Genomic DNA, 24,552 nt, shown 5'->3' on the forward strand with positions numbered 1-24,552 from the left:
AGTTTTTGATTATTTTATCTATTCTTTGGAGTATAATGGCTGCAGGTTGTAGTAAGACGTAGTAAGAATACCAAAGCCTATACAGAACTAAGTAGCATTTTGAACGTTTCGTATAACTCTTTATTCATTTTCAACGTCTTGAAAAATAAATTAAAAAAAAATGAATAAAGAGTTATTTAAAACGTTCAAAATGATACCTAGCCTACTTCTGCATGGGCTTTGATATTCTTACTTACCTATTCTTGTTTTAGAAACTTTCAGCATGTATTAGCAAAATGCGCTGCTTTGTAGTTTTAGTTTTACAGTACCGGCTCTTGGCGGGTTGAGATGCTGTTGGTCAGCTGTTGCATTCCCTCACTGGTGGCTTGGTTTTCCTGGAACTGCAGTCTTTCGATCTTTTCCATGCATCGAGAGATGTGAAGTATGGCCTCGTTGTCGACCCGGTTTTCACTCAGTTCAAAGTAACTAATCTGGAATATGAATCATTCAGTAATTTATAGACATACAAACTCGTTTTGTGGTCACCATATCATTTATGTATGATTTAGGCGAAGCCTATAATAATCACTGGCTAGTAAACTTCAATATGTTTAACGTACTTCAAAGACAGATTTTGCGGCCCTCATTTGTGTAAGCAAGAACTCATGATTTTCAATCGTACAGAGGCAGATCCAGCATTTTGGTTTATAAGGCTCATACTTTTTGATAACTCAAGCAGTGTTGACGCACACAAGCGCGACAAAAGAGCGTTTGTTGGGTTTCAATCGGCAAAAAAGTAACCGTAAAAGAAAACTTGACACATTGGGCGCACTAAAAGAATAGGCCTAACTCAGTTCAATGGCATTTAGGTAGTTAAAGGTAAAAAAATATATTTTTAAGGGGAGTATGGCACCTTCCCTGCAGAGGTTACATTAAAACAACTATCAGTGTAGTCATGCGTAGTGTCGTTTAAAATAATTTACAACGGTGTGGTATAGTTAAACAAATGGATTGGACAAAAAACAGTACCGGTAATACACTTTCAAAATATCGAGGTTGTCCATATCTCCTGAACATTTAATTTTATATGCTTCGCTAGAAAAGGCAGCCTAAAAGAATGCACCTTATACCGCCGCACAATAACCGCAGCTACGAGGTTTAGAAATCACTAACCGGCCATGTCCTTTTCATGAGAGCATCTGTGATGGTTTTGATCATGTTGCTTGTGAGGTTGCATGAAGTGAAACCGAGCTCTTCCATCTGTGGAATGTGACTAGCCAGGTTTTTAATATCCTCCTCATCGATGTTAACGTTGCTGATGTGGAATTTGCTTATCTGCAAAAAGTTTAAAGATACAAAGGCTACAATGTTGCACTGAATATGTGAAAAATAGAAATCACTTGCAAGATAAATGTCGACCTTAATTCCTGATCAGTAACAGCAAAATAATCTAGCAAAGCTAGCAATTCAGGTCAGACACATTAACCAGATCTTAAAAGATATATATATATATTTCGCCAACTAAGAATATAATTCTATTTGAATAAGATATACCGACGATGCCTTAGTTGGCGAAATATATATATATCTTTTAAGATCTGGTTAATGTGTCTGACCTGAATTGCTAGCTTTGCTAGATTATTTTGCTGTTACAAAGGCTACATATATGATTTTGCAATGAAACTCTGCACACACACATGTGTTCAACAACTGTTATCTTGCCCTTTTGAAGCTGCTTTTTAACCAACGATGACGGCCGTGTTTCTAGACTAGTTTCTCTCTGAGCCTGTGTAGCTCAGTTGGTAGAGCGACGGAGGTCGGGAGTTCGAACCTCACTGCAGGCTACTTATTTTTCTAGCCTGCCCTGTTTGTATCATTGCTCGACATATTATGTGAGTTGGCGATGGCTTTCGGTGTATGTGATTTGAAGGAAACAAATATGTTAATGATTTTCGATGTTGAAATAAAATACCTGTAATCATTTTGCCGAAAGAGAAATGTAGAGTTTGTGTACCTTATTGTAATCACCAGTATTTTTTTAATTTGTTAAACGTAGTAGGAATATCTAAGCCCATACAGAAGTATAGGTACCGGTATAAATTTAAACGTTTCGAATCACTCTTTATTCATTTTCAAAAGGGATGATTTATTTCAAACGTTCAAAATGAAACCTACTTATATATCGGCTTTGCTATTCTTGCTACGTCTTACTCTAACCTCCAACCATTATGCTTCAAACTGCGTTAGTGTTTACTTTATTGGACAAGCGGTTACCTTTCCTTTCGACTTTTTCAAAAACATCTTTAGGCTCTGTCCAACGAAGGTCACGGTACGACGGTAAAATCCGATGATGAGCGAAACTCGCTTCGACGTTTTTCGGAGAATGTGACACAGGTATATGACGTCACTGGGAAGAACAGTGCTCCTCAAAACGATCTTATCAGGAATGGCGTCCACCATCGTCTTCGTGATCTTAGGATCTTTGGATTCAAAGGCAAAGCTGCACAATTTCAGTAGAGTGGTGTCACTCGGTTGCTTGAGGAAGGCTGTCCACACGTGTCGGGAGTTGTAATCAGTTAGATTGCTATTTGGAATTGGGCAGTCCTGTACTGAACTGCTGTATTCGCGCGCTACAATTGCAAAGATCTCCTGCAATGCTGACACTTGGGATTGGTAATGGGAACGTTGACCAGCCAGAGATGGAAAGATTCCAACTATTTTCTCGTGCACTTTTGGATTTGTTAAACCAAACAAGAATCTCATGACCACTTCCCAGCGGTCGTCCGTCATACGAATCTTCACATCTTTTTCGGAGTTTACGAGATTGTAGCGATACATCAGACAGAGAGCGGTGAAAAACTCCTGCCAGTTGAGATGCGAAAAGAAGTACTTCTTGCGGCCATCTAAGATTTTAACTTTTGACTCATTCACCATAATCTGCAGGTTTAGAAACGAATCGATTAGTCCAGTTTGAATGCTGTGCACAGACAAGTCGTTTTCGTCAAACACGTACTTTTGGTTTGAAGTTCCGGTTAGAGCAAGTTCGAATAGCTTAAAAAGCTCAGAAGGATGTGGGTGGAAAAGCTGTAATTCGAAACAGTCCTCCAGAAAGGAAACAAATATATCCACCAGAGAGTAAACTTTGTCCTGAAATTTTAATGCATAAGGAGTAAAGAGCTTGAGAAAGACTGGAACGAAACATAGGGCCTTGATAACTGGGTTTAGAGAGAGCTGGCGATTTATTTCATTAAATTCAGCTTGGTTTGAGCACATCCTCTTTGTAAGGAGCTGTTGGGATTCTTCACCCAATCCTAATGCTTTTACCACGAACACTGGTTTTGATTTGTTTGCGAGTTTGTCAAAGGCCTTTGGTCGTGAAATGACCATCTTGTGAGCATTTGGAAGGATGTGGCCGGAAGAAAGGTTCTTAAAGATCCTTTCTGGAGTTGCGGTGTCATAAAGATTCATGGCTGGGGCATTTAAGGAAAGATCGTCCATTTTTGCTTCATCCAGTGCGTCCATAATTATGTGAACATTTTTGGATGCCGCTATATTTTCCAAGAGTGCCTTGTCAGTGATTAAATCATGTTTCCAGTTGGGAATTGATGACATCAGTAGAAACTGCAGGACGTTTATGTTATCTTTGTAGTCGAAATCGCGAAGTGAAATGTGAAACACATACCCATCTAGAACGTTTTCATATTCCTGGGTGACCAATTCTAAATGCTGGTGTCCCAAAGTGGTTTTACCGATGCCTGCAATACCTACCACACCAACAATGTTTCCATGTGTAGCCACGTAACGCTGTCTTGCAATCTCGTTGATCGTGCGTCTTTGTGCTTCTTTTTCTGCCTCTCTTTTCGCTGTAAAAAATATTTCTTGGACGGAAAGAAAAACTGCTGCAGCATCCAGGATCCAACCTTGGATCATCCCGCTTCTACCGAATTCTTCTTGGGTATCACCTTTTTCTCTAATAAGGTCGATTGGAACTGGACGAAATTCGTGATCACCGATCAGAGCCATGTTTCTTGTCCGTAGCAGTCGTCTTAGTTTCTCATCTAAACAGTGTATGTCGAAATTAACATAAAGATTGGTTCACACTATTCACTATACGCATTGTTCGTTAGCAAAAAACGTAGGCCTTAGGCGCGGAAACGGCTTCGGCAAAGACAGTTAAAAAAGCTTTTAACTTCAATGGCTTAGGAGCGAGGAAATTCGCTGTTAATGCTGCCCACGCGTTTTATTTGAACTAGACAACGTTTGACACCAGACCGTGACGCCAGAAGCAAAACGCGCCTAGTGTTAACCCACGTTTACTGTTGTGGGAAACCCACTTAACGGTTAAGTTCAGTTAACGGTCTGGCAAAACCCACCTATGTTTGTCCTTACTCTTTTCAGAGATGACGTCACAAAGTTACATCATAACGCAGCGTCGCAATGTTACGTCATATCGTGGCCTCACAGAGTTACGTCAAAATGCGACGTTATAAAGGTATATAGACATAAAAAAAACTTTATAAACACCACACAGTTCGTTTATTTTGTTATAGTTGTCGATTGAAGTGGTGTTACCTTTAAGCAAAGGCTGCAATGTAAATAGACTCGAGCATAGCGCAAAACGTCTTTATATCGTTTAAGATATCCAAACTTTTATTTTTTGAGGGTACGATGGGAAGCATGACGCCTTTGGGCTAAAACGATTTTATCAAAATGTGCCAAGACCTACTAAGCACGAGCTTCTACGGTTGGTTGGTTGCTAGTTGGCAATACAGTCTACCTTGCGGTTTGAAACGCTCCCTAGGCGCTGACTTACTACGTTTTCGCTTCCTCTTGGGAGTTCCCGAAATAAGGAAGTAGTTGGAATGTACTAGGCACTGACAACGTAACACAAAGCAGACCAGTGTTCTTGCAGTTACCCTTTTAACGCGGGTGTGTGTGCGGCGCTGTACGCAGACCTGGGGACCCGAAGAGAGTAAATTACTTTCCCTTACATACCTCGATCATATCCCGACTGCATTCCATAATTTGTGGCTGCCAAAGATTCCGCCAAAGCATTTTTTGCCAACATTCTGACATATATACGCCACAAACGCCATTTTTCATCGCAACACAGCGATATTTTACGCCAAATGACGTCACGGCGTGATTTCGGACAGGGTTAAGAAGTATGACTCCGGGCCCGGGACTCGACGGAGTCGGTTTGTTTTGTTTGAGTCGGACCAGGGGCTCGGTTCTTGCGAAAGAACATTCAAGGCTACCCGAGTGTCGAGTCCGACGCGCGCATGCGCAGTACGAAATTACGAAACTGATCAGTCCGCAAACTGCCAATCTTACAAGTAGAATAGCATATAGTGGAATAATTTCCAACCATATTGTGAGTGGATGAATTATATGACCCCTAAGATTGGATTGCTAAATATTCACAATTTTTTAGTTACGCAAATGGGTTAAATGCAGACTGTAGAGTAGGAGCCGGACTTTGGAAATCGACGAAAAACTCAAGATTTTGCCGGAGTCGAACTCGCGACTCGAAAGTCAGACCCTGGTTAACATGGATTATTTTAAACCGACTTCACTACCGTGGTTTAAGACAGCATTATACAGAACGTGCAAATTGAACACTTGGCAAAAAACCACAAAATTGTTTCAACATGGTCTCGTGGGCCGCACAAAATGGCCCTAAAGGCCGCCAGTATGACACCCCTGCAATACAGGTTTATGATGCCTGGTGAAACAGACAACCTCGGGTTTGTTCCAGGGAAAGCATAAATACACACACTAACCTACTTTATGTCGCAGTAAAACCGCCAAATCAACAATACTGACATTTCTTTTAAATTAAAACACTCTGATTTAGGGCATGGATTTTTAAAAACGATTTACAAGAAAACGTACCGCCATAGGGAAATAGAACATGCTACCAATAAAAATGCCTACAACAGAAAAGGACACCAAATGTGTAAGTTTCAACCTCGTGTATGAGCAAAAGTTGAGCAAACATCGATAAAACGCTTTTTATTTTACGTCTGAACAACACAAGAGTATGGTATTATAATTCAAACTTGAACTGTATGCAAAAAGAGAAGTTAGGTTTAGCGTTTATTTTCTTACTCAGTATCCCGACGTCAGTTTCGTGACCTCTGAAGTCCAAGAAATTCTGAATGACGTCACCAGAATGAAACGTAACCTAAAAATATGAAACAACATTTAATAAGCAAGCTATTGAAGCTGCTTATGTGTTACGGTTTATTAACTAAATACATTTTAAAATTAATATCGAGACATATTGAAGAGATACCGCTCCATATAGACTATAGAGGAAGAACAACAGAACATTTTGTTAATTTTTGATATAAAAGTGGCCTGGCTAAACGGACTGTGTCAAGCTAAAAGTTCAATAATCTTTGAGGCAGAGGTGTAGTATAGGTTTGAATGTATTTCAGTCATCTCTATAGTGCAACAAATTGTGTCAGAGCAAAAATCGTTCTAAAGTAAGAAATAAACGAACAAAAGATTTTAAAAGCGGAATGCTTTGTCCTTAAAAAAAAATGGCGCCCTTTGTCCAAAGAATGGGAGTTTACAGACGTCTGTTGGCACCAAAGTTAAATTCGGATTGAATATCACGCGAGTTTAGGAATTTCTTTTTACTCTCTCCAACCACAGTTCTTATTACAAACTGGCCGTAGCGGATGATGCTTGGCGAATAGGTATCGTATTTTGTCAATCACGCGACTTTTGGCTTATGAGACAAACGACTGCCATTGAAACCATACATTTTTGAAACTACATATTTGACTGTGTATTTCGTAACACGTTTTCCCTGTTTTTCATGGATGCCTTAGACTAGAGAATTGAGGCACCAGACTAAAGAGCGTTTAGGCTTGCTCAATGTGAATTAGCATTACCTTTAACCACTTAGCAAGCTATATCTTATGCTTATGGGACTTCACCAGTAAGAATCAAATTAGAATAATACCCTTGTTAGAATAAAGCGCAGTTCGGAATACGACCAAAATAGAAAAAAAAAATAATGTTCGGAATGAAGACTAACACCCAAACCCGTCCAGAATTAGATAAAACTCATTAGCTCTTAACCCTTTAAAAGCTGGCGGCTAAGAACCAATCATCTAAAAAAGTTTAACCCACTTCAAAACCCCACCTTTAACTTCATCACCAACTCCACCAATATTTCCAATCCTAACTCTGATTCTAACCCCACCCCTTACCACTAACCCCAAACAAGGACAAAGATGCTGTGCAAAAACAGAAACCGCCAAACGAAAGTACGTCGCCCAACCGTCTGATACTTTTTCCCTGTTCCACTTAGGCCATTTTAGAATGTCATTTAGGCAATTTAGATTTAATTTTGATTGCTTTATAGGACTTGTAGTTATATGTCTTTTCCTGACGAATATGTCTTATTCCGTCGTAGTTATTACCGTGTGTTCAGTTTTATAAAGTCGTTTGTCTTGATAGTATGGTATTATAGTCAATTCCGCTTTAGATATTGCTGTTTTATAGGTATTAGTGTGTATTTCCACCCTAGTCCAAAATTATTGCCAAAAACGCATTAGTAAAAATGGACAAAGTAAAAACGCATAAAACTTTGGGTGACTGCTGCTTTTGCAGGGCAACCATAAATACAACAGTAATAAAAACTTACATTTTCGCCGCGTACTCCAGTTTCCCTTGCAACATTTTCCGGTCCAGCGTCATCATCGGGTTGGCGGATTCTTGGAAGGAAATATGCTCGAACAAATGCAATGACGAAAGCAACTGTACGGCTTACGATAGAACCCATCTTTAAGCAATCAGCCACATCCAAGGTAAGTAAGTTTTTTTTAAACAAATTTACAGACTTCCAGGCCTGATCATGACTTTTAAAGGCCCAAAGCACTTTGGTGCCCTAAATATGTCATTCGAAATATAAACACAATAAACCACATAAGATTTGTCAATCAAAATATAAAGGTTTATGATGATACATGAGAAAGAAAAATAACGCCACTATTCGGGGAGGTGGGGGTGTCGTGCTTATGGCCCCTAAACTGTATTTTCGGCCTATTTTAACTATCAAATGCAGAGAAAAAATCAGCTTACTTGCCTAAACCGAAAAGGGGCAAGTTTCGATAAATGGTATAACGTTTGATAGTCAACTTACTTTCTTACATAGCTTACTGGCCCTAGCCATTTACAATCAATCACAATTATGCTTAGGCAGTGGTTCTGCACCTTTTATGGTTTACGGCACCTCCCAGAAATATTTATTACGTTGCTGCACCCCTACCACGATTCTCATTAGATGTTCCACTGTGATGTCACAATAAATGAAACTAGAGCAAAACAAATCACTTCAAGCAAGATAAAAAACTACAATTTGATTAATTGTACTTTAATAGCACACAAAGGGTTGTATCAAAATGCTTTTCAATAGAGCAAAATTCTAATTCGAAAAGCATCTAAAAATAATTTTAGCACATTAAGCGTTAAAATTGGCACCCGGTTGAAAACCACTGTAGGCCTACTATGAAAACGATAAAAAACTGGCAAAAAAACGATTAAGTAGCCTTGAAGTTGTTCGACTTTATTATATTTAAACAGGAAAACTTAAAAGTCTCGTTTGACAACTTTGTGGATTTTCTTCAAAGTTTAATTCACCAAAATAAAAGAATGTCTTAAATACTTTGTAACCTACCTAAACTAGTTCTTATAAAACACACTTTACTTTAAAAACATGTTTCAAATTATAATCTTCCATGAAGGTAGTAAGACGTAAAATAAATTTCAAAGCAAACAAGAGAATGATTTTAACGGCTAAATATGTCTCGCAATCTTATCGTACATCTGCGCTAGGTTTTTGTTTGTATTAATTTGACACTTACTCATATACCTGCCTGATTTTGTTGCTACTCTGCACTTTGTTGTATGTTGAGCTTTGTTAAGACTGAGCAGGGAGTGTTTTCAACCGACTTGCGAAGCAATTGTGTATCAGTCTTTTGGTTTTTGTAAGGAGAAACTCACCAGGAATGAAAAAGCTAAGGAAGGCTTGTTGTAGGAGCCGCTTCGAGCAGACTTAACGCCAACGCCCAGTAAACCAAAAACTTGGGGATTGCGCGTACGTGTCTGTGGCACCACCTAGCGAACATTAAAACATAGCTTTGTGTCACGTCTTTTGGATCTTTTAGATTTGAAAGTTACATCGCAAATTGCTTTATAAGCAATAAGCTTTTAATTGGTACAAAGTTTGTATGAAAACAATCGCTATACCGCCAACTTCATGATACGTTACAAGTTTAATAGGTTCATGAAGTCAAGATAAAAATTGCTAAAGCTTAATGTTGTTATTGCTTAATATTGGTGAATATAGGCTGACAGTCGTAGTAAAAAATTTGCAGACACGAATTTAATTTGTGAATGGCCGAATCTTAAAACACAGAAAATACCTAGATATATTTCTCACACAACCTTAGGAGAAAAATCAAATTCTAAAAGTTGTTTTAACAAAAAAATACGCGTAAATGTTTTTTTTTTAAGCCAACTAGGTCAAACGATGCGATTGGAGGTTCATCATTGCACTTCACAATGTTATAAACAAGCTACTTGGAATAACTTAAGTCGAATTTAAGACGTTTGTAAAATAACTAAAGGTCGCAAGGTGAATTGCATGAAAAAGGACCATCTAAATATAAATAAATAAACATCTAAATCTAAATAAATGACTTAAGTCAAGTTAATTCATTTAAAAACAGCGACTTAAGGGCAGTCTCGCTTATAAGGCTTAACAACACATGTACATTGTCGCACCTCTAGTATTATTTAAAAGCCAGGAAAACCCAAAAATTTCGCCCGCATTTAACGAACAGCCAGTAGCGAGGCATTTTTAATTCAAAACGCCCTTCGACGGTTTGTTGAGTAGCAGATGAGATGCTTTTTGAGTGCTTAACTAACATACGACTGAATTATTCCCAGCCGAGTCAATTCAAATCTCGTTTCTCTCCCAAGTGCCATTGTTACATTGATGACACACAATGAGCGCAAATCAGTGTTGCGTAGGCTAAGTTTAGGCAGTTTATGTGTTGTGAGATTTTTGAAGTGGAATTTGGTATGAAGGCTTAATGGCTGAATTTATCGATTTTTTAGGTTAATTGATGAATATGTGAGCTGTTGGTTGTAGCTTATTTTTGTCAAACTATTGTTTGCTTATCTAATTTTTACAGGTTTTTGTGTTATTTTGTATTTGCTTACATTCGCCTCTGATTATTTTAGAATTAGATTAAGAGTTTTTTTCGTTTTATTGTTTACTGTATGTATACGATTGTATGTTATCATTGTCTGAGTAAATTATATATCTGATGGAATCACATATTATTAAACATTATCCGAACAAATAACAGTTTAAGCGTAGTATGGAAGTTTAACTGAACCATAGCAGCTGTAAATATTCAGTATGATCGAAATGCTTTTATTACCAATAATTCCATAATATATTCAATCCAGCAACGTGTCATGGTAGTTATTACTGACATTCCAATAGTAATGAACTTGTACGTGAAACTAGTAGTTGTGCTGTTTTGCTCATTTTCATGTAAGGCAAGTACAGCAAGCCCAAACGGCGGTAAGTTTTGAAACAATTGTAGGATATATATTTAGCCGAATATACGTTTTTATGTTTTTTTTTAGATTTTTGTAATCAAATGACGTTTTTGTAAGTCATATGACGTTTTTGTACTTAAAAATCCATTAAAACTGTGTTTTGGTTTCATGTAGAATCGCTCTGCATAAGATTCATCAAACGATTTGGAAGTGAAATGCATTTGAACGCCCCCGAAAGCAACCGGCCAGGTATTAAAGATTCGCAAAATTTTAGGTTTTTGGGCACCCAATAAATGTCCTAAAAATTAGGGCATTTTATATATTTTGCTCTTCTAAATGAGTTTGACCGGAGTACATTGTCACAGCACCAAAATTACAGTGAAGCCTACGCTATGGAAAAAATCACCCTATTAAACTATACATTGTTCACAAAATGTGTGAAGGATACCAATATTTACTTCTCTCAATGTAAAGTACGTTTTAGACTTTTACATAAACCTTGTTTTTCAATATGGTCGAAATGATTTAACACGCTAACAATAACATCTCAATATTATGAAGAAATCTTTTAAGTACATGAAAAGATACACACACAGTCACACACATGTGTATTTAACAACTGTGATCTATACGTTCTGAAGTCGCTTTTTGACCAACGATTACGGCTTACGTATCAATAGTACACCGAAAGCCAACGCAGACTAAAGACTTTAACTACATAGGGTTCTTTTGAAACTATAAAACTAAGTTCTACTGTTATAGCAGAATGCATTAAATAGTTCGATAGTATAGTTTAAATACATAAGGTTCTTTTTCAAGAGGTGTCGAAACTACCAAAAAATGCAAGAAATCAAAATTTAGGGTTTTCTTCTGTATTAGTTGTACTGTGATAAAAGAAGATGCATTTAATAGTTCGATAGGCAAAGCAAATGATTTGGTTTCCAGGTAGCGTTATCAAGGCATACGACCTAAGTCTTATCGGTGGTTCAAGCACTGACGCACAAAGACTGAATCTAGTTTGGGAGGATGGAACGAATGGAGACTTTGCGGTTAATTACTCTGGAAGTCTCGTCGAAATTGTGCAAAATAAAGTCTTCGATCACGATGTGAGTATAACTCTATAACAAGACAATAGTGTAAAACAGGTGTAGCCAACTTATGTTTGATTTCGATCGACTGAAATAGTTTTTAGGGACTCTCGATCGACTGGTTCGTTAAAAAATTCACAACCATTATTAAACATTTTGAGCGTTAATTGCATTCCAAATTTTAATATTCCGCTTGTGTGCGACAGCTACTGTAATGAGTAATGACGTAACACATATTCGACGCGATCGACCAGGTGAAATGTGGCGATTGACGGGTTGGCTACCCCTGCTGTAGTACAAACCACCCATCAAAATTTGACGCATTTAGTTGTTATTTTAACTTTTAACTTTCGTGCGAGTTAAACAAATATATTTTGCGGTTAGACAAACCACGATGACAACGTTAAAGAAATGGTGATGACTTGCGAAGAAGAAGACGGTCAAAAGGTGAGGCATCTTATTTCCCCTTGTTTCTGTCTAAATTATGTTTTTAAAACTTTGTAAATAGCTGTATTTGTCTAATTCTAAATGGGAATCAGGTGACACTATATAAAATAGGTGTTTTGTACAACGCCTCCAGTTTTCAAGTAGGCCACACAACTGCCTTCTTCAGAATGTATCAATATGTGAGGTAATCAGGTGGCACTGTATAAAGACAAATTGCATTTAAATCTTGACAAGCTTTCGCACAATCGTGCTTCATCAGGTCAAAGTAGAAATCAAAGCAGAGTGCTTCTACTTCGTGTATTTTAACTAGCTTTTAATTTTCCTTTCCTGTTTTTTAAACCGTCTACTTTGTAATTTTAATATTTTGGACATCACATAAGAAATAGTTATCAATTAAGAGCAAACAGACAAATTGCACCTAAGTCGAAGATTAATTTTTTTTCAAATGTCAGATTTTTTCAGATTCCTATCAATTATATACATGCGTTTGTAAACGCTTGGGACATTAAAAAAAAACATTTTCAATCTTATAAAAGATATTTGCAAATTTATATATTTTAATGTCCCAAGCGTTTTCAAACGCATGTTTATAATTGATAGGAATCTGAAAAAATCTGACATTTGAAAAAAAATTACACGTAATCCAGCCTTTGGAACACAATACACGTTTTTTTTAATTTTAATAAACATAAAAGCATTGATATCGATAAAATAGACATTTCGTTGTTTACAGACTTTCGGCAATACCTAATGCCATCATCAGTGTAAAAATACGAGCGTAGATAAAGGCGATAACATATACACAAAATGACGATTTGACGATTGACAAAATTAGGATTTTATCGAATATAATGGCTTTAGTGTATTTTTTCAAATAACTCAGCCTGCTCTATTGTAAAGAAAACATGGTAAAAAGTTGCGATGAGAATTTATTCACTCAAAATTAATGAAAGATGCACACACACATGTGTGTTAACAACTGAGATCTAGCCCTTCTGAAGCTGTTTTTAGACTCACCATTACGACTTGCGTATCATTAGTACACGGAAAACCATTTGCATCACTGATCAACAGATTCGGTGAGTTTGCAATGGCTTTCGGTGTACACTCAAAAACACTGTATTAATCACAGGTGGAGCTTGCCTTGCTGATCCAAGTTTCTGACGTGAACGACAACCCTCCAATACTTGTCAACCTTCCGGCGTCTGTAGAAATAAGCGAACTCACGTCGATCAACGAAACCATCTTCAGCATTGAAACCGACGACGCAGATGTCAATGAGAACGCTGTCGTGAGCTTAAGACTTGCGGTGGTGAGTAGAAATTAACTATAGGCCGATATATCGGTTCTCGATAATATCTTCAGATTTTGAAAATATGATGAAGTTTTTTTTAAAAAATTAAACAAATTTCCCATATTTTTTGGCAATTTTTTTTGTTCGGCGTCTTGTCAAGTTAACATGCAAAATAACATTTCATCAATATAGGTGAATACACTAAAATGTTATTTGGATTTTATTTCTAGTTAAAAAAAATCGGTTTAGGGTATCGGGTATCGGTCGGCAAAAGCGTTACAAAATCGAGTATCGGTATGAGAAACTATTATCGGCCGATCTCTTGTAGGTATGTCCGATAATATCGGATCGGAGCCAAGTGGTAGTATCGGTATCCGTTCGATACTAGGGCGGTATCCGATAATAAATAATACATGAATTCTAGCCATGTTTGCGATCTATGGCAATTATTTCTATTTTTAAAGGTAAATTTATCCAACTTCGCCCTAAACCTTATTTTATCAGTTGAATAAAAAAATTGTGTTGTGTTCTTGACAGTATTGAAAGCCAAACATATATCTGGCTCAGAGTATCATAAAATACCGTTAAGCTTGTTTGGGGTCCAATAACGCTCGCTTTATTATTTCTAGAGTAATAATCAGGGAGCCTACAATCAAGATTGGAATATTGCACTATAGTTTTATTTGTAGGTAAAAGCAGAAGTTTAAATTGCAAAAAGAATATTAGGTTAGGTTTAGGTTCCGCAATACTTAGGTTTATCAAAAAATAATAAATTAACTTAAAACTACTACCACCGTTTGGGAACCCATAATTTAGCGAGGTTGTGCTTTGTTAAGTTATATTTAATTGCTTATTTTGTTTCTTTTCAGGAGAGTGAGTATTTCGGGATCGCCAGTCACGGGTCGCCTCGCTCAGTTTTCGTCAAGAAGAAGCTGGATTTCGAAAACGGCGAAAATCAGAACTACCTGCTGACGTTTGTGGCCGAAGTAAGTGAAATTATGCGTGTCATTCACAGCACGGCAGACCGTGGCCTTAAGAGGGGCTAACCCAGGGGTCAGAAGGGGCGGATCCAAAGGCGGTCCACGTGACCCTGTCCCCTTCCCCCAAACTGTATTTATTGCCCGTTTTATCTAATTATAATATTCAACTTTTTTGCGAATCTAATATGTTGCAATGTCTTACCTTATTTTGAAACATTTTTTTTAGCCCAAAGGCGCCCTACGTCGTTTTGTAACATCGAAAATTAAATTGGGCAACTTAAACGATGCAAAGGTGTCTTGCGCTTTACTCAAATCTATTACATCGTTGTAGCTTTTGTATTAAAGGTAACACCTGTCCAATCTACAACATAAACCAAAACAATCTCTGTAGTGTCCATAAGGTTGCCTTTAAGGCCGTCACTTTTAGATATAACTTGTGACGTCATCTTTGAAAAAATGGCATCGAACAAAATTCCTAGATCCGCGCCTGGGCTTTACCAAACTGTTTTCATAAACGGCCGGATAACTGTAAGGTCTGGTGATGGCGGACCGGATAATTAACTGAGCTGTTTCACAGAACGAATTTGACATTTTGTTGAGTTGTTTTGTCGAGAGGATCATTATTGTATTTTAATTAATGCTAATTTTGAAAGTCATTATTTAACATAAAATAAGGACAAAAACTGTCAATTAAGTCGCATTGTTGTAAATTTATACCTAAAAGTGCCTACAGATGCGTACAAATGCGATGCCACGCCTCTTCATACATATGGGTAGAAGAGCCGAAATGTCAGGGGTTTTTAAACTGCGGTCTACGGAACCCTTAGGGTTACGTGAATTGAAAAGAGATTATTAAAACAACGCTTTGCCACCTCCTTAATTTTTTTAGACTGTGTCACAAAAGTTGCCCCCCCCCCCCCCATTTAGTATTATCGTCCTAGGAATTTAAGAAACCGATAAATTTCGTGTAATCGACGATTTTCGATTTAGAATTTAGAAGCATCGCCGAGACTTAACGCAACCGCGACACTCAGCATCACAGTTTACGATGGCGATGACAAGTCTCCAATGTTCGAAAAACATCTCTACAAAGCAAGCATCGCTGAAACTCCTGGCATTGAGGTACGTCGTAATAAACCGAAGAATTGGCAAACCTGCTTTAAGTTCCTTGCGAAATATCTTGGGAATTAGAAGCTAAGTAGCCTACCATCTAAAATTTTTTAAACATTTTCAGATTAACTTTTTTAGCCATAACTTAATGCCAGCAATTTGGATTGGGGCCGTGTTTTACATAGGCCTACTATTATAAATTGTTTAAACGGCAAAATGAGCTGTCTTACAATTTTGAATTGAGTCCAAAAAAGTTACATAGTGTTAAGTAACTAAATTTCACATAATTAATTCATCAGTTGTAAATTCATGATTAGGTTACAATTTTGTCAGGTTAAAAGTAATAAAGCAATATCAAGCTTATAATTACCTTGACAAAGCTTTGCACAACCGTGCTTCTTCAGGTCATAGTAGAAATGCTTCTACTAAAACTCCAAAGTAAAAAATGCTTTTCAGAATTATTTGTTTGTGAACAGGGCCTTGAATTACCTTCACCATTAGAAGTTACAACTATCAAAGCGAAAGATCAAGACATCACCATAAACACCCCTCTCATATATTCACTTATTAACGAAACAGGTTAGTGTAACTAGATTCAGCATTACAGTAATTTTACGCCACAACAGTTTTTTTCCATAAAATTTTCTGAATCGGGTACTTTTGGGGGAAATCCCCTTTCGAAAACCGGAATGACTATGAACATAGAATAGTTATGCAGCAACATTTTAAAACATTTGTAAATAACACTGCAAAAAAAACACCTAGTGATTTTCCAATAATTGCTTTTTAGGAATTATATTTTATCATGTTATAGCCAAATCAACGAGCCAACGAATAATTACAGATTTCTAAGTGAATATTGAATTTAAAAGACAGATTTTCAAAGATGGCTCATTATTAAGAGTGTGTCTGCTGGTTTTGTGTAGAAAATAGGGAAGCTAGAAAACAATTGTACATTATTATGTCCGAATAATAATATTTGTAAAAAGAATTATAAATATTTTTGGTAAAAAATGTTTTCTAGTCACTAAAGCAAATGCAAGAATCCTGAACAAAATTTCCTGTATAACTTCCGGTAACTTATCACTGTTTTATATCTGTTTTTTTTTTCATTTTTTCACTGTGCCCAAGTTTCTTTTGAATAAAATAGACTACTTGTGCTAGTTTAAAACGATTAGATTTAGGGTGTTTTTTGAGATTTAGGGTGTTTTTTTTTAGTATTTTAAGGGTTATTTTTATAATAATCGTTTTTACATGAAATGCCATGTTATAGGAGAGAGTTAAGTTTAAAAAAATGAAAGATAAAGGTATTTTTGTTTTAATGACTGTGTACGTTGATTTATGAAAGGCAGCTATGTTTGATTTGCAGTTTTAACAGAACACTGTTTCTTTTAAATTTCTAAAGAAACTTATCCCAGTTTAAATATTCACATGAGACATGAATTTCCAAACAGGGTGATTTCATGAAACGACCAACTTTAGAAAAGTTGTGCATTTTGTAAATTCTTGGTTTTATGACTAGAATATATTTATAGCTACCATCAAATTAGAATTGCAAATTTATAAGTGTGGTTAATTATGACATCAAATAACGATGGCAAATCTGTTGTTGGACGATCATTTGGATCCTTTCATTCTTCGAACATTGATGAACAACTAAAACAGGCTGAGGTTCGGCTTTCTTACTTATATAGTATAGTTTAGGCTTTGTTTTTTTTGTAGATTTTAAAAGTATAAATATTTATTCTATCTAAAAAAATAGATAAATTCATGCTTTATGTTTCATTTATAAATTGCATTTCATTTTATTTCTTAATTAGGACAATGACTTTTGTTTTGTTTATTTCTAGAGACTGATGATGCCTTATTTTAGGGCGAAATATATTTCGCTTAAAAACTTATAAACTGCTGGCTTTGATTAGTATAAAAAATATTTACCTAACTGTGCTTGAACTTTGATTTTATCCAATTTTGGTTACAGCAATACACAAACTACTAACTTTTATTTAAACTGTAAGATCAATTAAAAGGAAAAGCTAAATTAAACACATTCCTATTAATATTTTGATATTTTAACGTTAGAATAATTTCAGGCAAATAAATCAATCTCCAACCCGCATAAAGTAAACCAGCATTGTGCTTACCGAGATGCCGCACCAAGTAGGCTGCAGTTCTCCCCTTGACAGTCCAAAACGTTTTACAACGATGTAACATTTAGATGTGCCAATAAATAATTTTTTTGCTGCCTAGCTCAGCAATTGAACTTTTCAAGTCTGCATTTAATATACATATCAGTTTTTTTTTAAGGTTTGGATTGGGTGACCGCTAACGAGTTTTAAGAGACCGCAAGTGTTTCATTTAAATACCAAAAAGTTACAAGACCAAAATTTGGGAAACCGCTGGAGAAATTTGCGGTCCCCCAAAACACCTTAAAAAAAACACTGTATATATGTATGTTTTGATTAACATTTTATTATTCCGTTTAATTTTTTTGAAACTAAGAATCTAATTTTTCTTTGTGTTACTTTTAGTCCGGCGACTATGTGCCTCCCGATTTTCTTGTTGATTTGAAAACATTTGAAATGTATCGTAATTCACCACCGAAATTTGGAAAGGCCATCAAGAAAAAACATTTTCTTTTAACAGATGTATGTCAAATACTTAAAACCTCCTTTTTATAATGTTTATTATAAAATAAACTTACTCCTTTTTTTGTAAACTGAGTTACTTTGAAAAAGTGTTTTTAGAAAGTTTAAAATTTAAATGGGTTATAGTATATTAGATTAACAATTGCAGTGGGAAATAACTTTGTTGACTGAATTTAATATAAAATAAATACTACTATTACATTTTTGGTAAACTGTCTAACTTATAAAATATGTAAAATGTGAAATTAATATTTATAAAAATTGTATTATAATTCTAACTAAAATATATTTTGCTAACTTTATTTAATTTTTGTAAACAGGAATACACATTTTTGAACCACGGAGCTTTTGGAGCTGCATTAAAAGACGCCCTTGAAACTGCTCAACAAGTTCAAACTTATGTGGAAACGCAGCCGGTCAGATTCATCGACCGAGAACTCTTTCCACAAATTGTTCGCTCACACGTCAGACTTGCACAGTTTATAGGTGAGAGAATGCTTTGAAAAGTTGTTTTATTTTTTTCTAATGCTTGAAAATTGTTTTATTTTGTTTAGACATACATTTTAGGTATATTCTTTTCCACAAGGTTCGAATCTGTTCATGTATATTTATTTTAAATGTGATAATGTTATTCAAATTTCACATATTATTTTGTTAAAGCACATCCCTTGTTTTGATTCAAATTGATATAACTGTCTTTTTCTGATACAACTTGGTTTTTAAAAGCTTGTAACGTTATTAAATAAGATTTGTCATGTTTTGTAAGTTTTTTTATGACCTGTAGAAGTGCTGTATTAGAATAGTGACTTTTTAAATATTTATTCAAAATTTAATGTTTGATTTTGCAGTATAATGGCTAAAGGTTGGAATTAGACATAGAATAAATATAACAGCCTGTACACAAAGTTTTTTTTTCAAGTTTTTTTTCTATTTATTATTTGGTGTCTACTTTTAAGGATGCAAGCCAAGTGATTTTGTGTTTGTCCAAAATGCAACGACCGGTACAAACTGTATTCTGAACAGTCTACAACTAAGCAACAAAAGCGTTATTTACCACCTAAATACTATTTACGGTAAGAAATGACTTATCATTTGCCTCTTATGGCTTTGTGCTTCTTTGCTATGTTTCATATAGATATATATAGTTAAAAAAACTAATATTATTTACATTAATTTGTACGTTTTTGCCTGTTGCCACTCACACGGCAGATAAATTGCAAGAATATTATCAGTGGCTATCTGTTATCGAATTAAGTCGTGCTTTACACTTATGTTTTGCACTTTTTACTTAAATCAGATTGTGGTACTTTTTGTCCAAAATATGTGATATTGGTATTGCAATAAAATACTCAGTATTGCTCATTTATAGTCAATATTTATTATATATATATATTCAGTGGCGTATCCAGGGGGGTTGGGTGTCCGGACCCCACTTTTCTGTCCAGACCCCCCCATTTTTTGTAGTAATATTATTAATTGGTTGTGTTTGATTATTTTTTATGACGTCATTATTCATTAACGTTAGGCGGAAAATAGGGGAATTCCCTAAGTTGAAAATTCGGAACTCTACCCTTTTTGATTTTCTGGATACGCCCCTGTATATATTGTAAAACTAATAAAGGCAAATTAAATCTTTCACCTAAGGTTGTGTGATTTTTTCAAGGTGCTGTCAAAAAATCACTTAATGTGGTATGTCAGAGAACCGGGGCCCAAACACAAGTGGAAAATTTACAGTTCCCGCTTGAATCCAAAGAAGCTATTATTAACTTGGTGAAAAATACACTCAAGCCAGGAACCAGCATTGCGCTGTTCGACCATATCGCCAGCAACATGCCATTTGTGATGCCCATAAAAGAATTGGTCCAGATATGCCACGAAAGGTTTGTGTGACAATATTTTAAAGCTGTTATTTTATCAAATGATGGCATAGTTTCTATTGGTATCCAAAAATTGCAAAGCTACACACTTTGTAAAGTTAAATTTTGATAAAGCAATGATTCTCAACCCATAGGTTACGATCTGAAATTGGATCACCATTTAATTTAGTTGGGTCATCGACTGTGGTTCACATGGTAAGATTTATTGAAATTGGTTCTGAACAGATTTAAAAAAAAAAAATTCCGAAGAATTACGAAGAAATGCAAACACATATCATACTAATTAAATTTGAACTTGTCCATGTTTATTTCTTGTGTTTGCTTACAAAAAGTAGTTCGCCAAAGCTTCCCTGTTGTATGTAAGTAAATGGGTCACCCCGAAAAAAAGGTTGAGAAACACTATGTTAAAGAAACTTGAATAATTTTCAATGCCAAATTTAACATAATTATATATTGACAAAGGTAGACAAAACCCTGTTTCAAAAAGGCTGTACAAGAATATTTTTAATATTGATAAAATTGACACAGGATGAACCTAACAAAATGAAACAAAAGCAGTCGGTTTTGTGAAATTCAAGTGCAGAAAGCAATAACAGTACCTCTAAAATCTTTAATTGCAAAATGGTTAATATACATTTTCGTTCATTGGGATACCGTATACAGTCGTGCCTTGTAATACCTTTTGATACCCACTGGTTTAGACAAAATGTATATGTTTTGGTTCGTTAAAGCATAATTAACTCGGCCATTTAACTTTCAAGGTAAAATATGTAGAAAAGATCGCAAAACACGGCAGTTGTGTACAAATTAGTTCAGTATCAGTTTGGCAACACCCTAGTACAGTGTTTCTCAACCTTTTTTCGCGGCGGCCCAAATATTACAGTAAGTATGACGACTAAGGTTTGGCGACCCAATTGTTTTTTCTTGTAACGAAATAAAAAATAGCTTCATGTAAGCATTTAGAATAAAGAATTTCGAATTTTAATAACTATACATTTTATTTTATCTCAATTAGTATAAACATGTGAATTACAGCAGTCAGCGACCAAACCAAATCGAACAGCGACCCCATTTAGGGTCGAGACGGCACTGCCCTAGTATCACATAAATGGCAATACTACCACTTGGCACCAGTATCGGTTCCTAAAAATTATAGATATTTTAGCGACGATTAGCGATCCAACCCAACAATTCCACCCTGAAAGCTAACTTAAAAAAATACTAGGTTAAAACAGGAGGTAACTAAGCTTTATAACGCTTGAGCAAATTTTGGCCTATTATCCCCCAAAAAAATATTTGACAGTTAGAATGTAATTTATTTAGTTACTTGAGCATAGTATGACGTCATTTGGTAGGGTCGCATGGCGATACTTTTTGTCCAGAATATCGGGTATCGGCATCGGAATAAAACGCCAACTATCGGACATCCATTTATAAAGTATTATAAAAAAAATGAATGTTGTTTAAAAAACTGAAAATTATTGCTGTTATGAAAAGACAAAATTCAAATTTCTCCAGCGGTTTCCCAAATTTTGGACTTGCAACTTTTTGGTATTTAAATGAAACACTTGCGGTCTCCTAAAACTCGTTAGCGGTCACCCAAACCAAACCTTAAAAAAACCTGATATATATTTTTTCTTTTTTGTGGCCCTTCTACTGTAAATAAATTTATTTCCACTTATTAAAGATTTTAAGTGGTTATTTATGGTAAACATATAGCGTTAAAAATAGTTTTGGTTCTATGTTCAAACATTCAACTTATTTCCAATGTTAAAAAGAATTATTTCCACGGATAATTAAACCTTGTTAACATTTCCTACTCAATTGACTTTTTTAATTTAAAGAATATCGCGAATAACATTATGATTGCTCAAATACTAAAACTCTATTCTAAATTTAACTCAAACTAAATTTTAGTTATCGCCCTGACGATTGACGTGTTATCCACCCCTGGTATATTGCGTCAAAATTTACATTTTTTACTTTTCAAACAGAAACGTCCCGGTTTGCATCGACGGCGCTCACGCTTTGGGTCAGGTGCCCCTCGATTTGCACGACATCGACGCCGACTATTACGTCACAAACGCGCACAAGTGGTTCCTTTGTCCGAAGGGCGCCGCCGTGATGTACGTGAAGTCCAAACTGCAGTCTTCCGTGAGATCCATGAATGTGTCTCACGGACATGAAAGCGGCTTTCACTCGGAGCACACTTTCAATGGTGAGAGACAGTGTTCTAGCCAGGTCTTCGGAAAATAACTTAAGTCCAAGTATAGTCTGTGTCAATTTGTTTGTAAAATAATTCAAGTCGAAGTCAAGTCCCGGTCAAGTCATTTCAAAGTCAAGTCCCAGTCAAGTCATTTGCAAACCTAAGTCAAGCCCTGGTTTAATACCAAGTTAAGTTAATTTCACGTGAATGACATAAAAAATGTTGAACTATTAAACTAGTAAATTTATTGCATTTAAAACAATATTTCGCATAAATATTAAAAACTGAACGCATAACAAGCATAACAAATCTTTTTTAAAAGTTCCTGTCAAGTCATTTTGAAATTTGTTTTTGTATGTGTTAAGTGTTTTTCTAAAGGTATTTTAAGGGATCGAACGGTTTTGTAAAATATAACTACTACAGCTATGGTTATTTTTTCATACTCAAATAAAAGAGTTGCGGTGGTCACCAATACCAAAAAATGATATCCTAAATATCTGAAGATGAAATAGGGCTCGTAGAATTCACCAAGTCGCCCAGAAAAAATGAAAAAAAAACTCAACACACCTTATCTTTTGTCTTAGGTTTGCGTGATTTTTCTCCCTACCTTGCACTACAATGCGCTCTAAACTTCTGGCAATCTATCGGTGCCGACATCATGAGGGCAAGAATGAACGTAGTGCTTATGGAAGCCATTGAACTGCTCACTGGTGCCTGGGCTTCCTTCACCATGGCCCCTCCACAAATGCACGGTAAGCAGACTCCAGGGATGTCCGATAATATCGGATCGGACCCGATACCCGATGTCAAGTGGTAGTATCGGAACTCTTCCGATAATAGGGTGCACGGCTAATGGCGAATTATTGTCGGTATTTCAGCCATTTGTTTTGGGTAACCAAGGGCGTTTTTCTTTCAAATGTCAGTTTCCTGAATAATAGTAATTTAACAATTGAATCTAATGACTATGCTTTAACGCTAAAGAATTTTTTTTAATAACCTAGATATTTTTAAAAAAAATTGCCTAAAAGTTTAGTAGTGTCGTCATTAGGTTTTTATAACCGAAACATTCAGACATTTTAGGGGGTTCTTTTGAATTTCGTTAAATCGAATAAATATAACCACGTTCCAATATATTCAATATTCATGCTCTTTACAATGCGAACAGGTTTAGCCGCTTACAAATGTGTATCCTTATACCAGGGGTGCCCAACACGCGGCTCGCGAGCCGCATGCGGCTCTTCACCCAGTTATGTGCGGCTCTTACGTTTATGTTGCACTTATGATTTTTAGAATGTTTCGATTTTTATGGATTATTACCGGTCCGGCTCGGACTGTTTGCCTTAAGGCTATAGTACTTTGGTAACACTTTTTATACGCAAAAACTATACCCAAATAGTATTGATAAATAACACTATATCGAGAATCTGCTTTTAAATCAAAATTTTGTCTATTTAACGAAACAAATGCACTTTTTTCCCGCTTCGTGCGCTCGCTTTGTGGGAGTGAATAAGAAAAGGAGTTGTATTCTTTACGTTTCATGTGTGTAAAGTGTGGCTCTTTGTGGTTAATCAAGTAACAAATGCGGCTTTTGGTATATGATTGGTTGGCCACCCCTGCCTTATACAGTTCCCTAAACTAAAACAAACATTCATATACACATTGATATATCCTTTTGTTTAAGCTTTAATTTCGAAAAAAGGCCAGAGTTTTTGTCGATTCCTTCGAGATCAGTTCGCCTGCGTTTTTTATTTAAGTTTGCACAAAAGCTTTCCCGCTATGAATCAGTGATACGTTGGTAGGTTTTGTGTTATTATTTTTACAATACTCAGTCAGCGTCAATGTGCAAAAAATGTCGATAAACTTTACCCACCTGTTTAGTCGAGATCATTATTCTTTACCTAATTTAAGAATTATGTCCTGCATAATCTGTTTAACCAAGATTCCATTTTTAACCTTATTTAGCATCCATGTGCTGCGTCGCGCTTCCGGAGAGATTTTATTTTGGCAAGGAAGTTTCGTACGCCGACGCCGAGCTCATCCAGAATCGTTTGTACCATGAGAGCAAGGTAGAGGTACCGATCAAATGCGTCCAGAATAAGCTGTACGTCAGAATTTCCGTTCACGTGTACAACGAAATTGAGGATTATCAAAAACTGGCAGAAGCCGTTTTGCAATTGTAATGAGTGAATATATAAACTGTTGCTACAAAGAATAGTAATATTAATCAAAAAAACAACTCCTCTCTGGTAATTTTAATTCTTTACCACTATTTCGGCAACCTATGCAAGGTCGCCTTCTTCAGAGTGAATGACAATGAACGCTCGTACGAT

The 24,552-nt window shown here is 35.9% G+C and overlaps 2 protein-coding genes across 2 annotated transcripts; one reads left to right on the forward strand and one right to left on the reverse strand.

Annotated features, from left to right (window-relative positions):
• Nucleotides 1-299: 299 nt before the first annotated feature.
• LOC146139213 (NACHT, LRR and PYD domains-containing protein 12-like) lies at nucleotides 300-5,047 on the reverse strand. Its single transcript, XM_083391749.1, has 4 exons — nucleotides 4,975-5,047; nucleotides 2,254-4,037; nucleotides 1,153-1,314; nucleotides 300-470 (listed from the first exon to the last, which is right to left on the reverse strand). The coding sequence occupies exons 1-4, from the start codon at nucleotides 5,045-5,047 to the stop codon at nucleotides 300-302; spliced, it is 2,190 nt and encodes a 729-aa protein (XP_083247875.1).
• An 11,977-nt stretch (nucleotides 5,048-17,024) lies between these two features.
• LOC146139214 (uncharacterized) lies at nucleotides 17,025-24,552 on the forward strand. Its single transcript, XM_083392283.1, has 8 exons — nucleotides 17,025-17,162; nucleotides 18,023-18,139; nucleotides 18,460-18,625; nucleotides 19,096-19,212; nucleotides 19,803-20,019; nucleotides 22,011-22,234; nucleotides 22,807-22,974; nucleotides 24,185-24,552. The coding sequence occupies exons 1-8, from the start codon at nucleotides 17,070-17,072 to the stop codon at nucleotides 24,400-24,402; spliced, it is 1,320 nt and encodes a 439-aa protein (XP_083248409.1). The 5' UTR covers nucleotides 17,025-17,069; the 3' UTR covers nucleotides 24,403-24,552.

This window comes from Ascidiella aspersa, chromosome 6, assembly GCF_963924565.1.
Source record: "Ascidiella aspersa chromosome 6, kaAscAspe10.2, whole genome shotgun sequence".
Lineage (NCBI taxonomy): Eukaryota > Metazoa > Chordata > Ascidiacea > Phlebobranchia > Ascidiidae > Ascidiella > Ascidiella aspersa.

Coding starts and splice junctions, on each gene's coding strand:
- LOC146139213 (XM_083391749.1), bottom strand. CDS start 5,047: ATGTTGGCAAAAAATGCTTTGGCGGAATCTTTGGCAGCCACAAATTAT. Junction 1,315..2,253: donor TGAAAAAGTCGAAAGGAAAG/GTAACCGCTTGT, acceptor AACTTTTTGCAG/ATAAGCAAATTCCACATCAG. Junction 471..1,152: donor TCATGAAAAGGACATGGCCG/GTTAGTGATTTC, acceptor TTCATATTCCAG/ATTAGTTACTTTGAACTGAG.
- LOC146139214 (XM_083392283.1), top strand. CDS start 17,070: ATGACATCAAATAACGATGGCAAATCTGTTGTTGGACGATCATTTGGA. Junction 18,140..18,459: donor AACATTTTCTTTTAACAGAT/GTATGTCAAATA, acceptor TTTTGTAAACAG/GAATACACATTTTTGAACCA. Junction 22,975..24,184: donor GGCCCCTCCACAAATGCACG/GTAAGCAGACTC, acceptor AACCTTATTTAG/CATCCATGTGCTGCGTCGCG.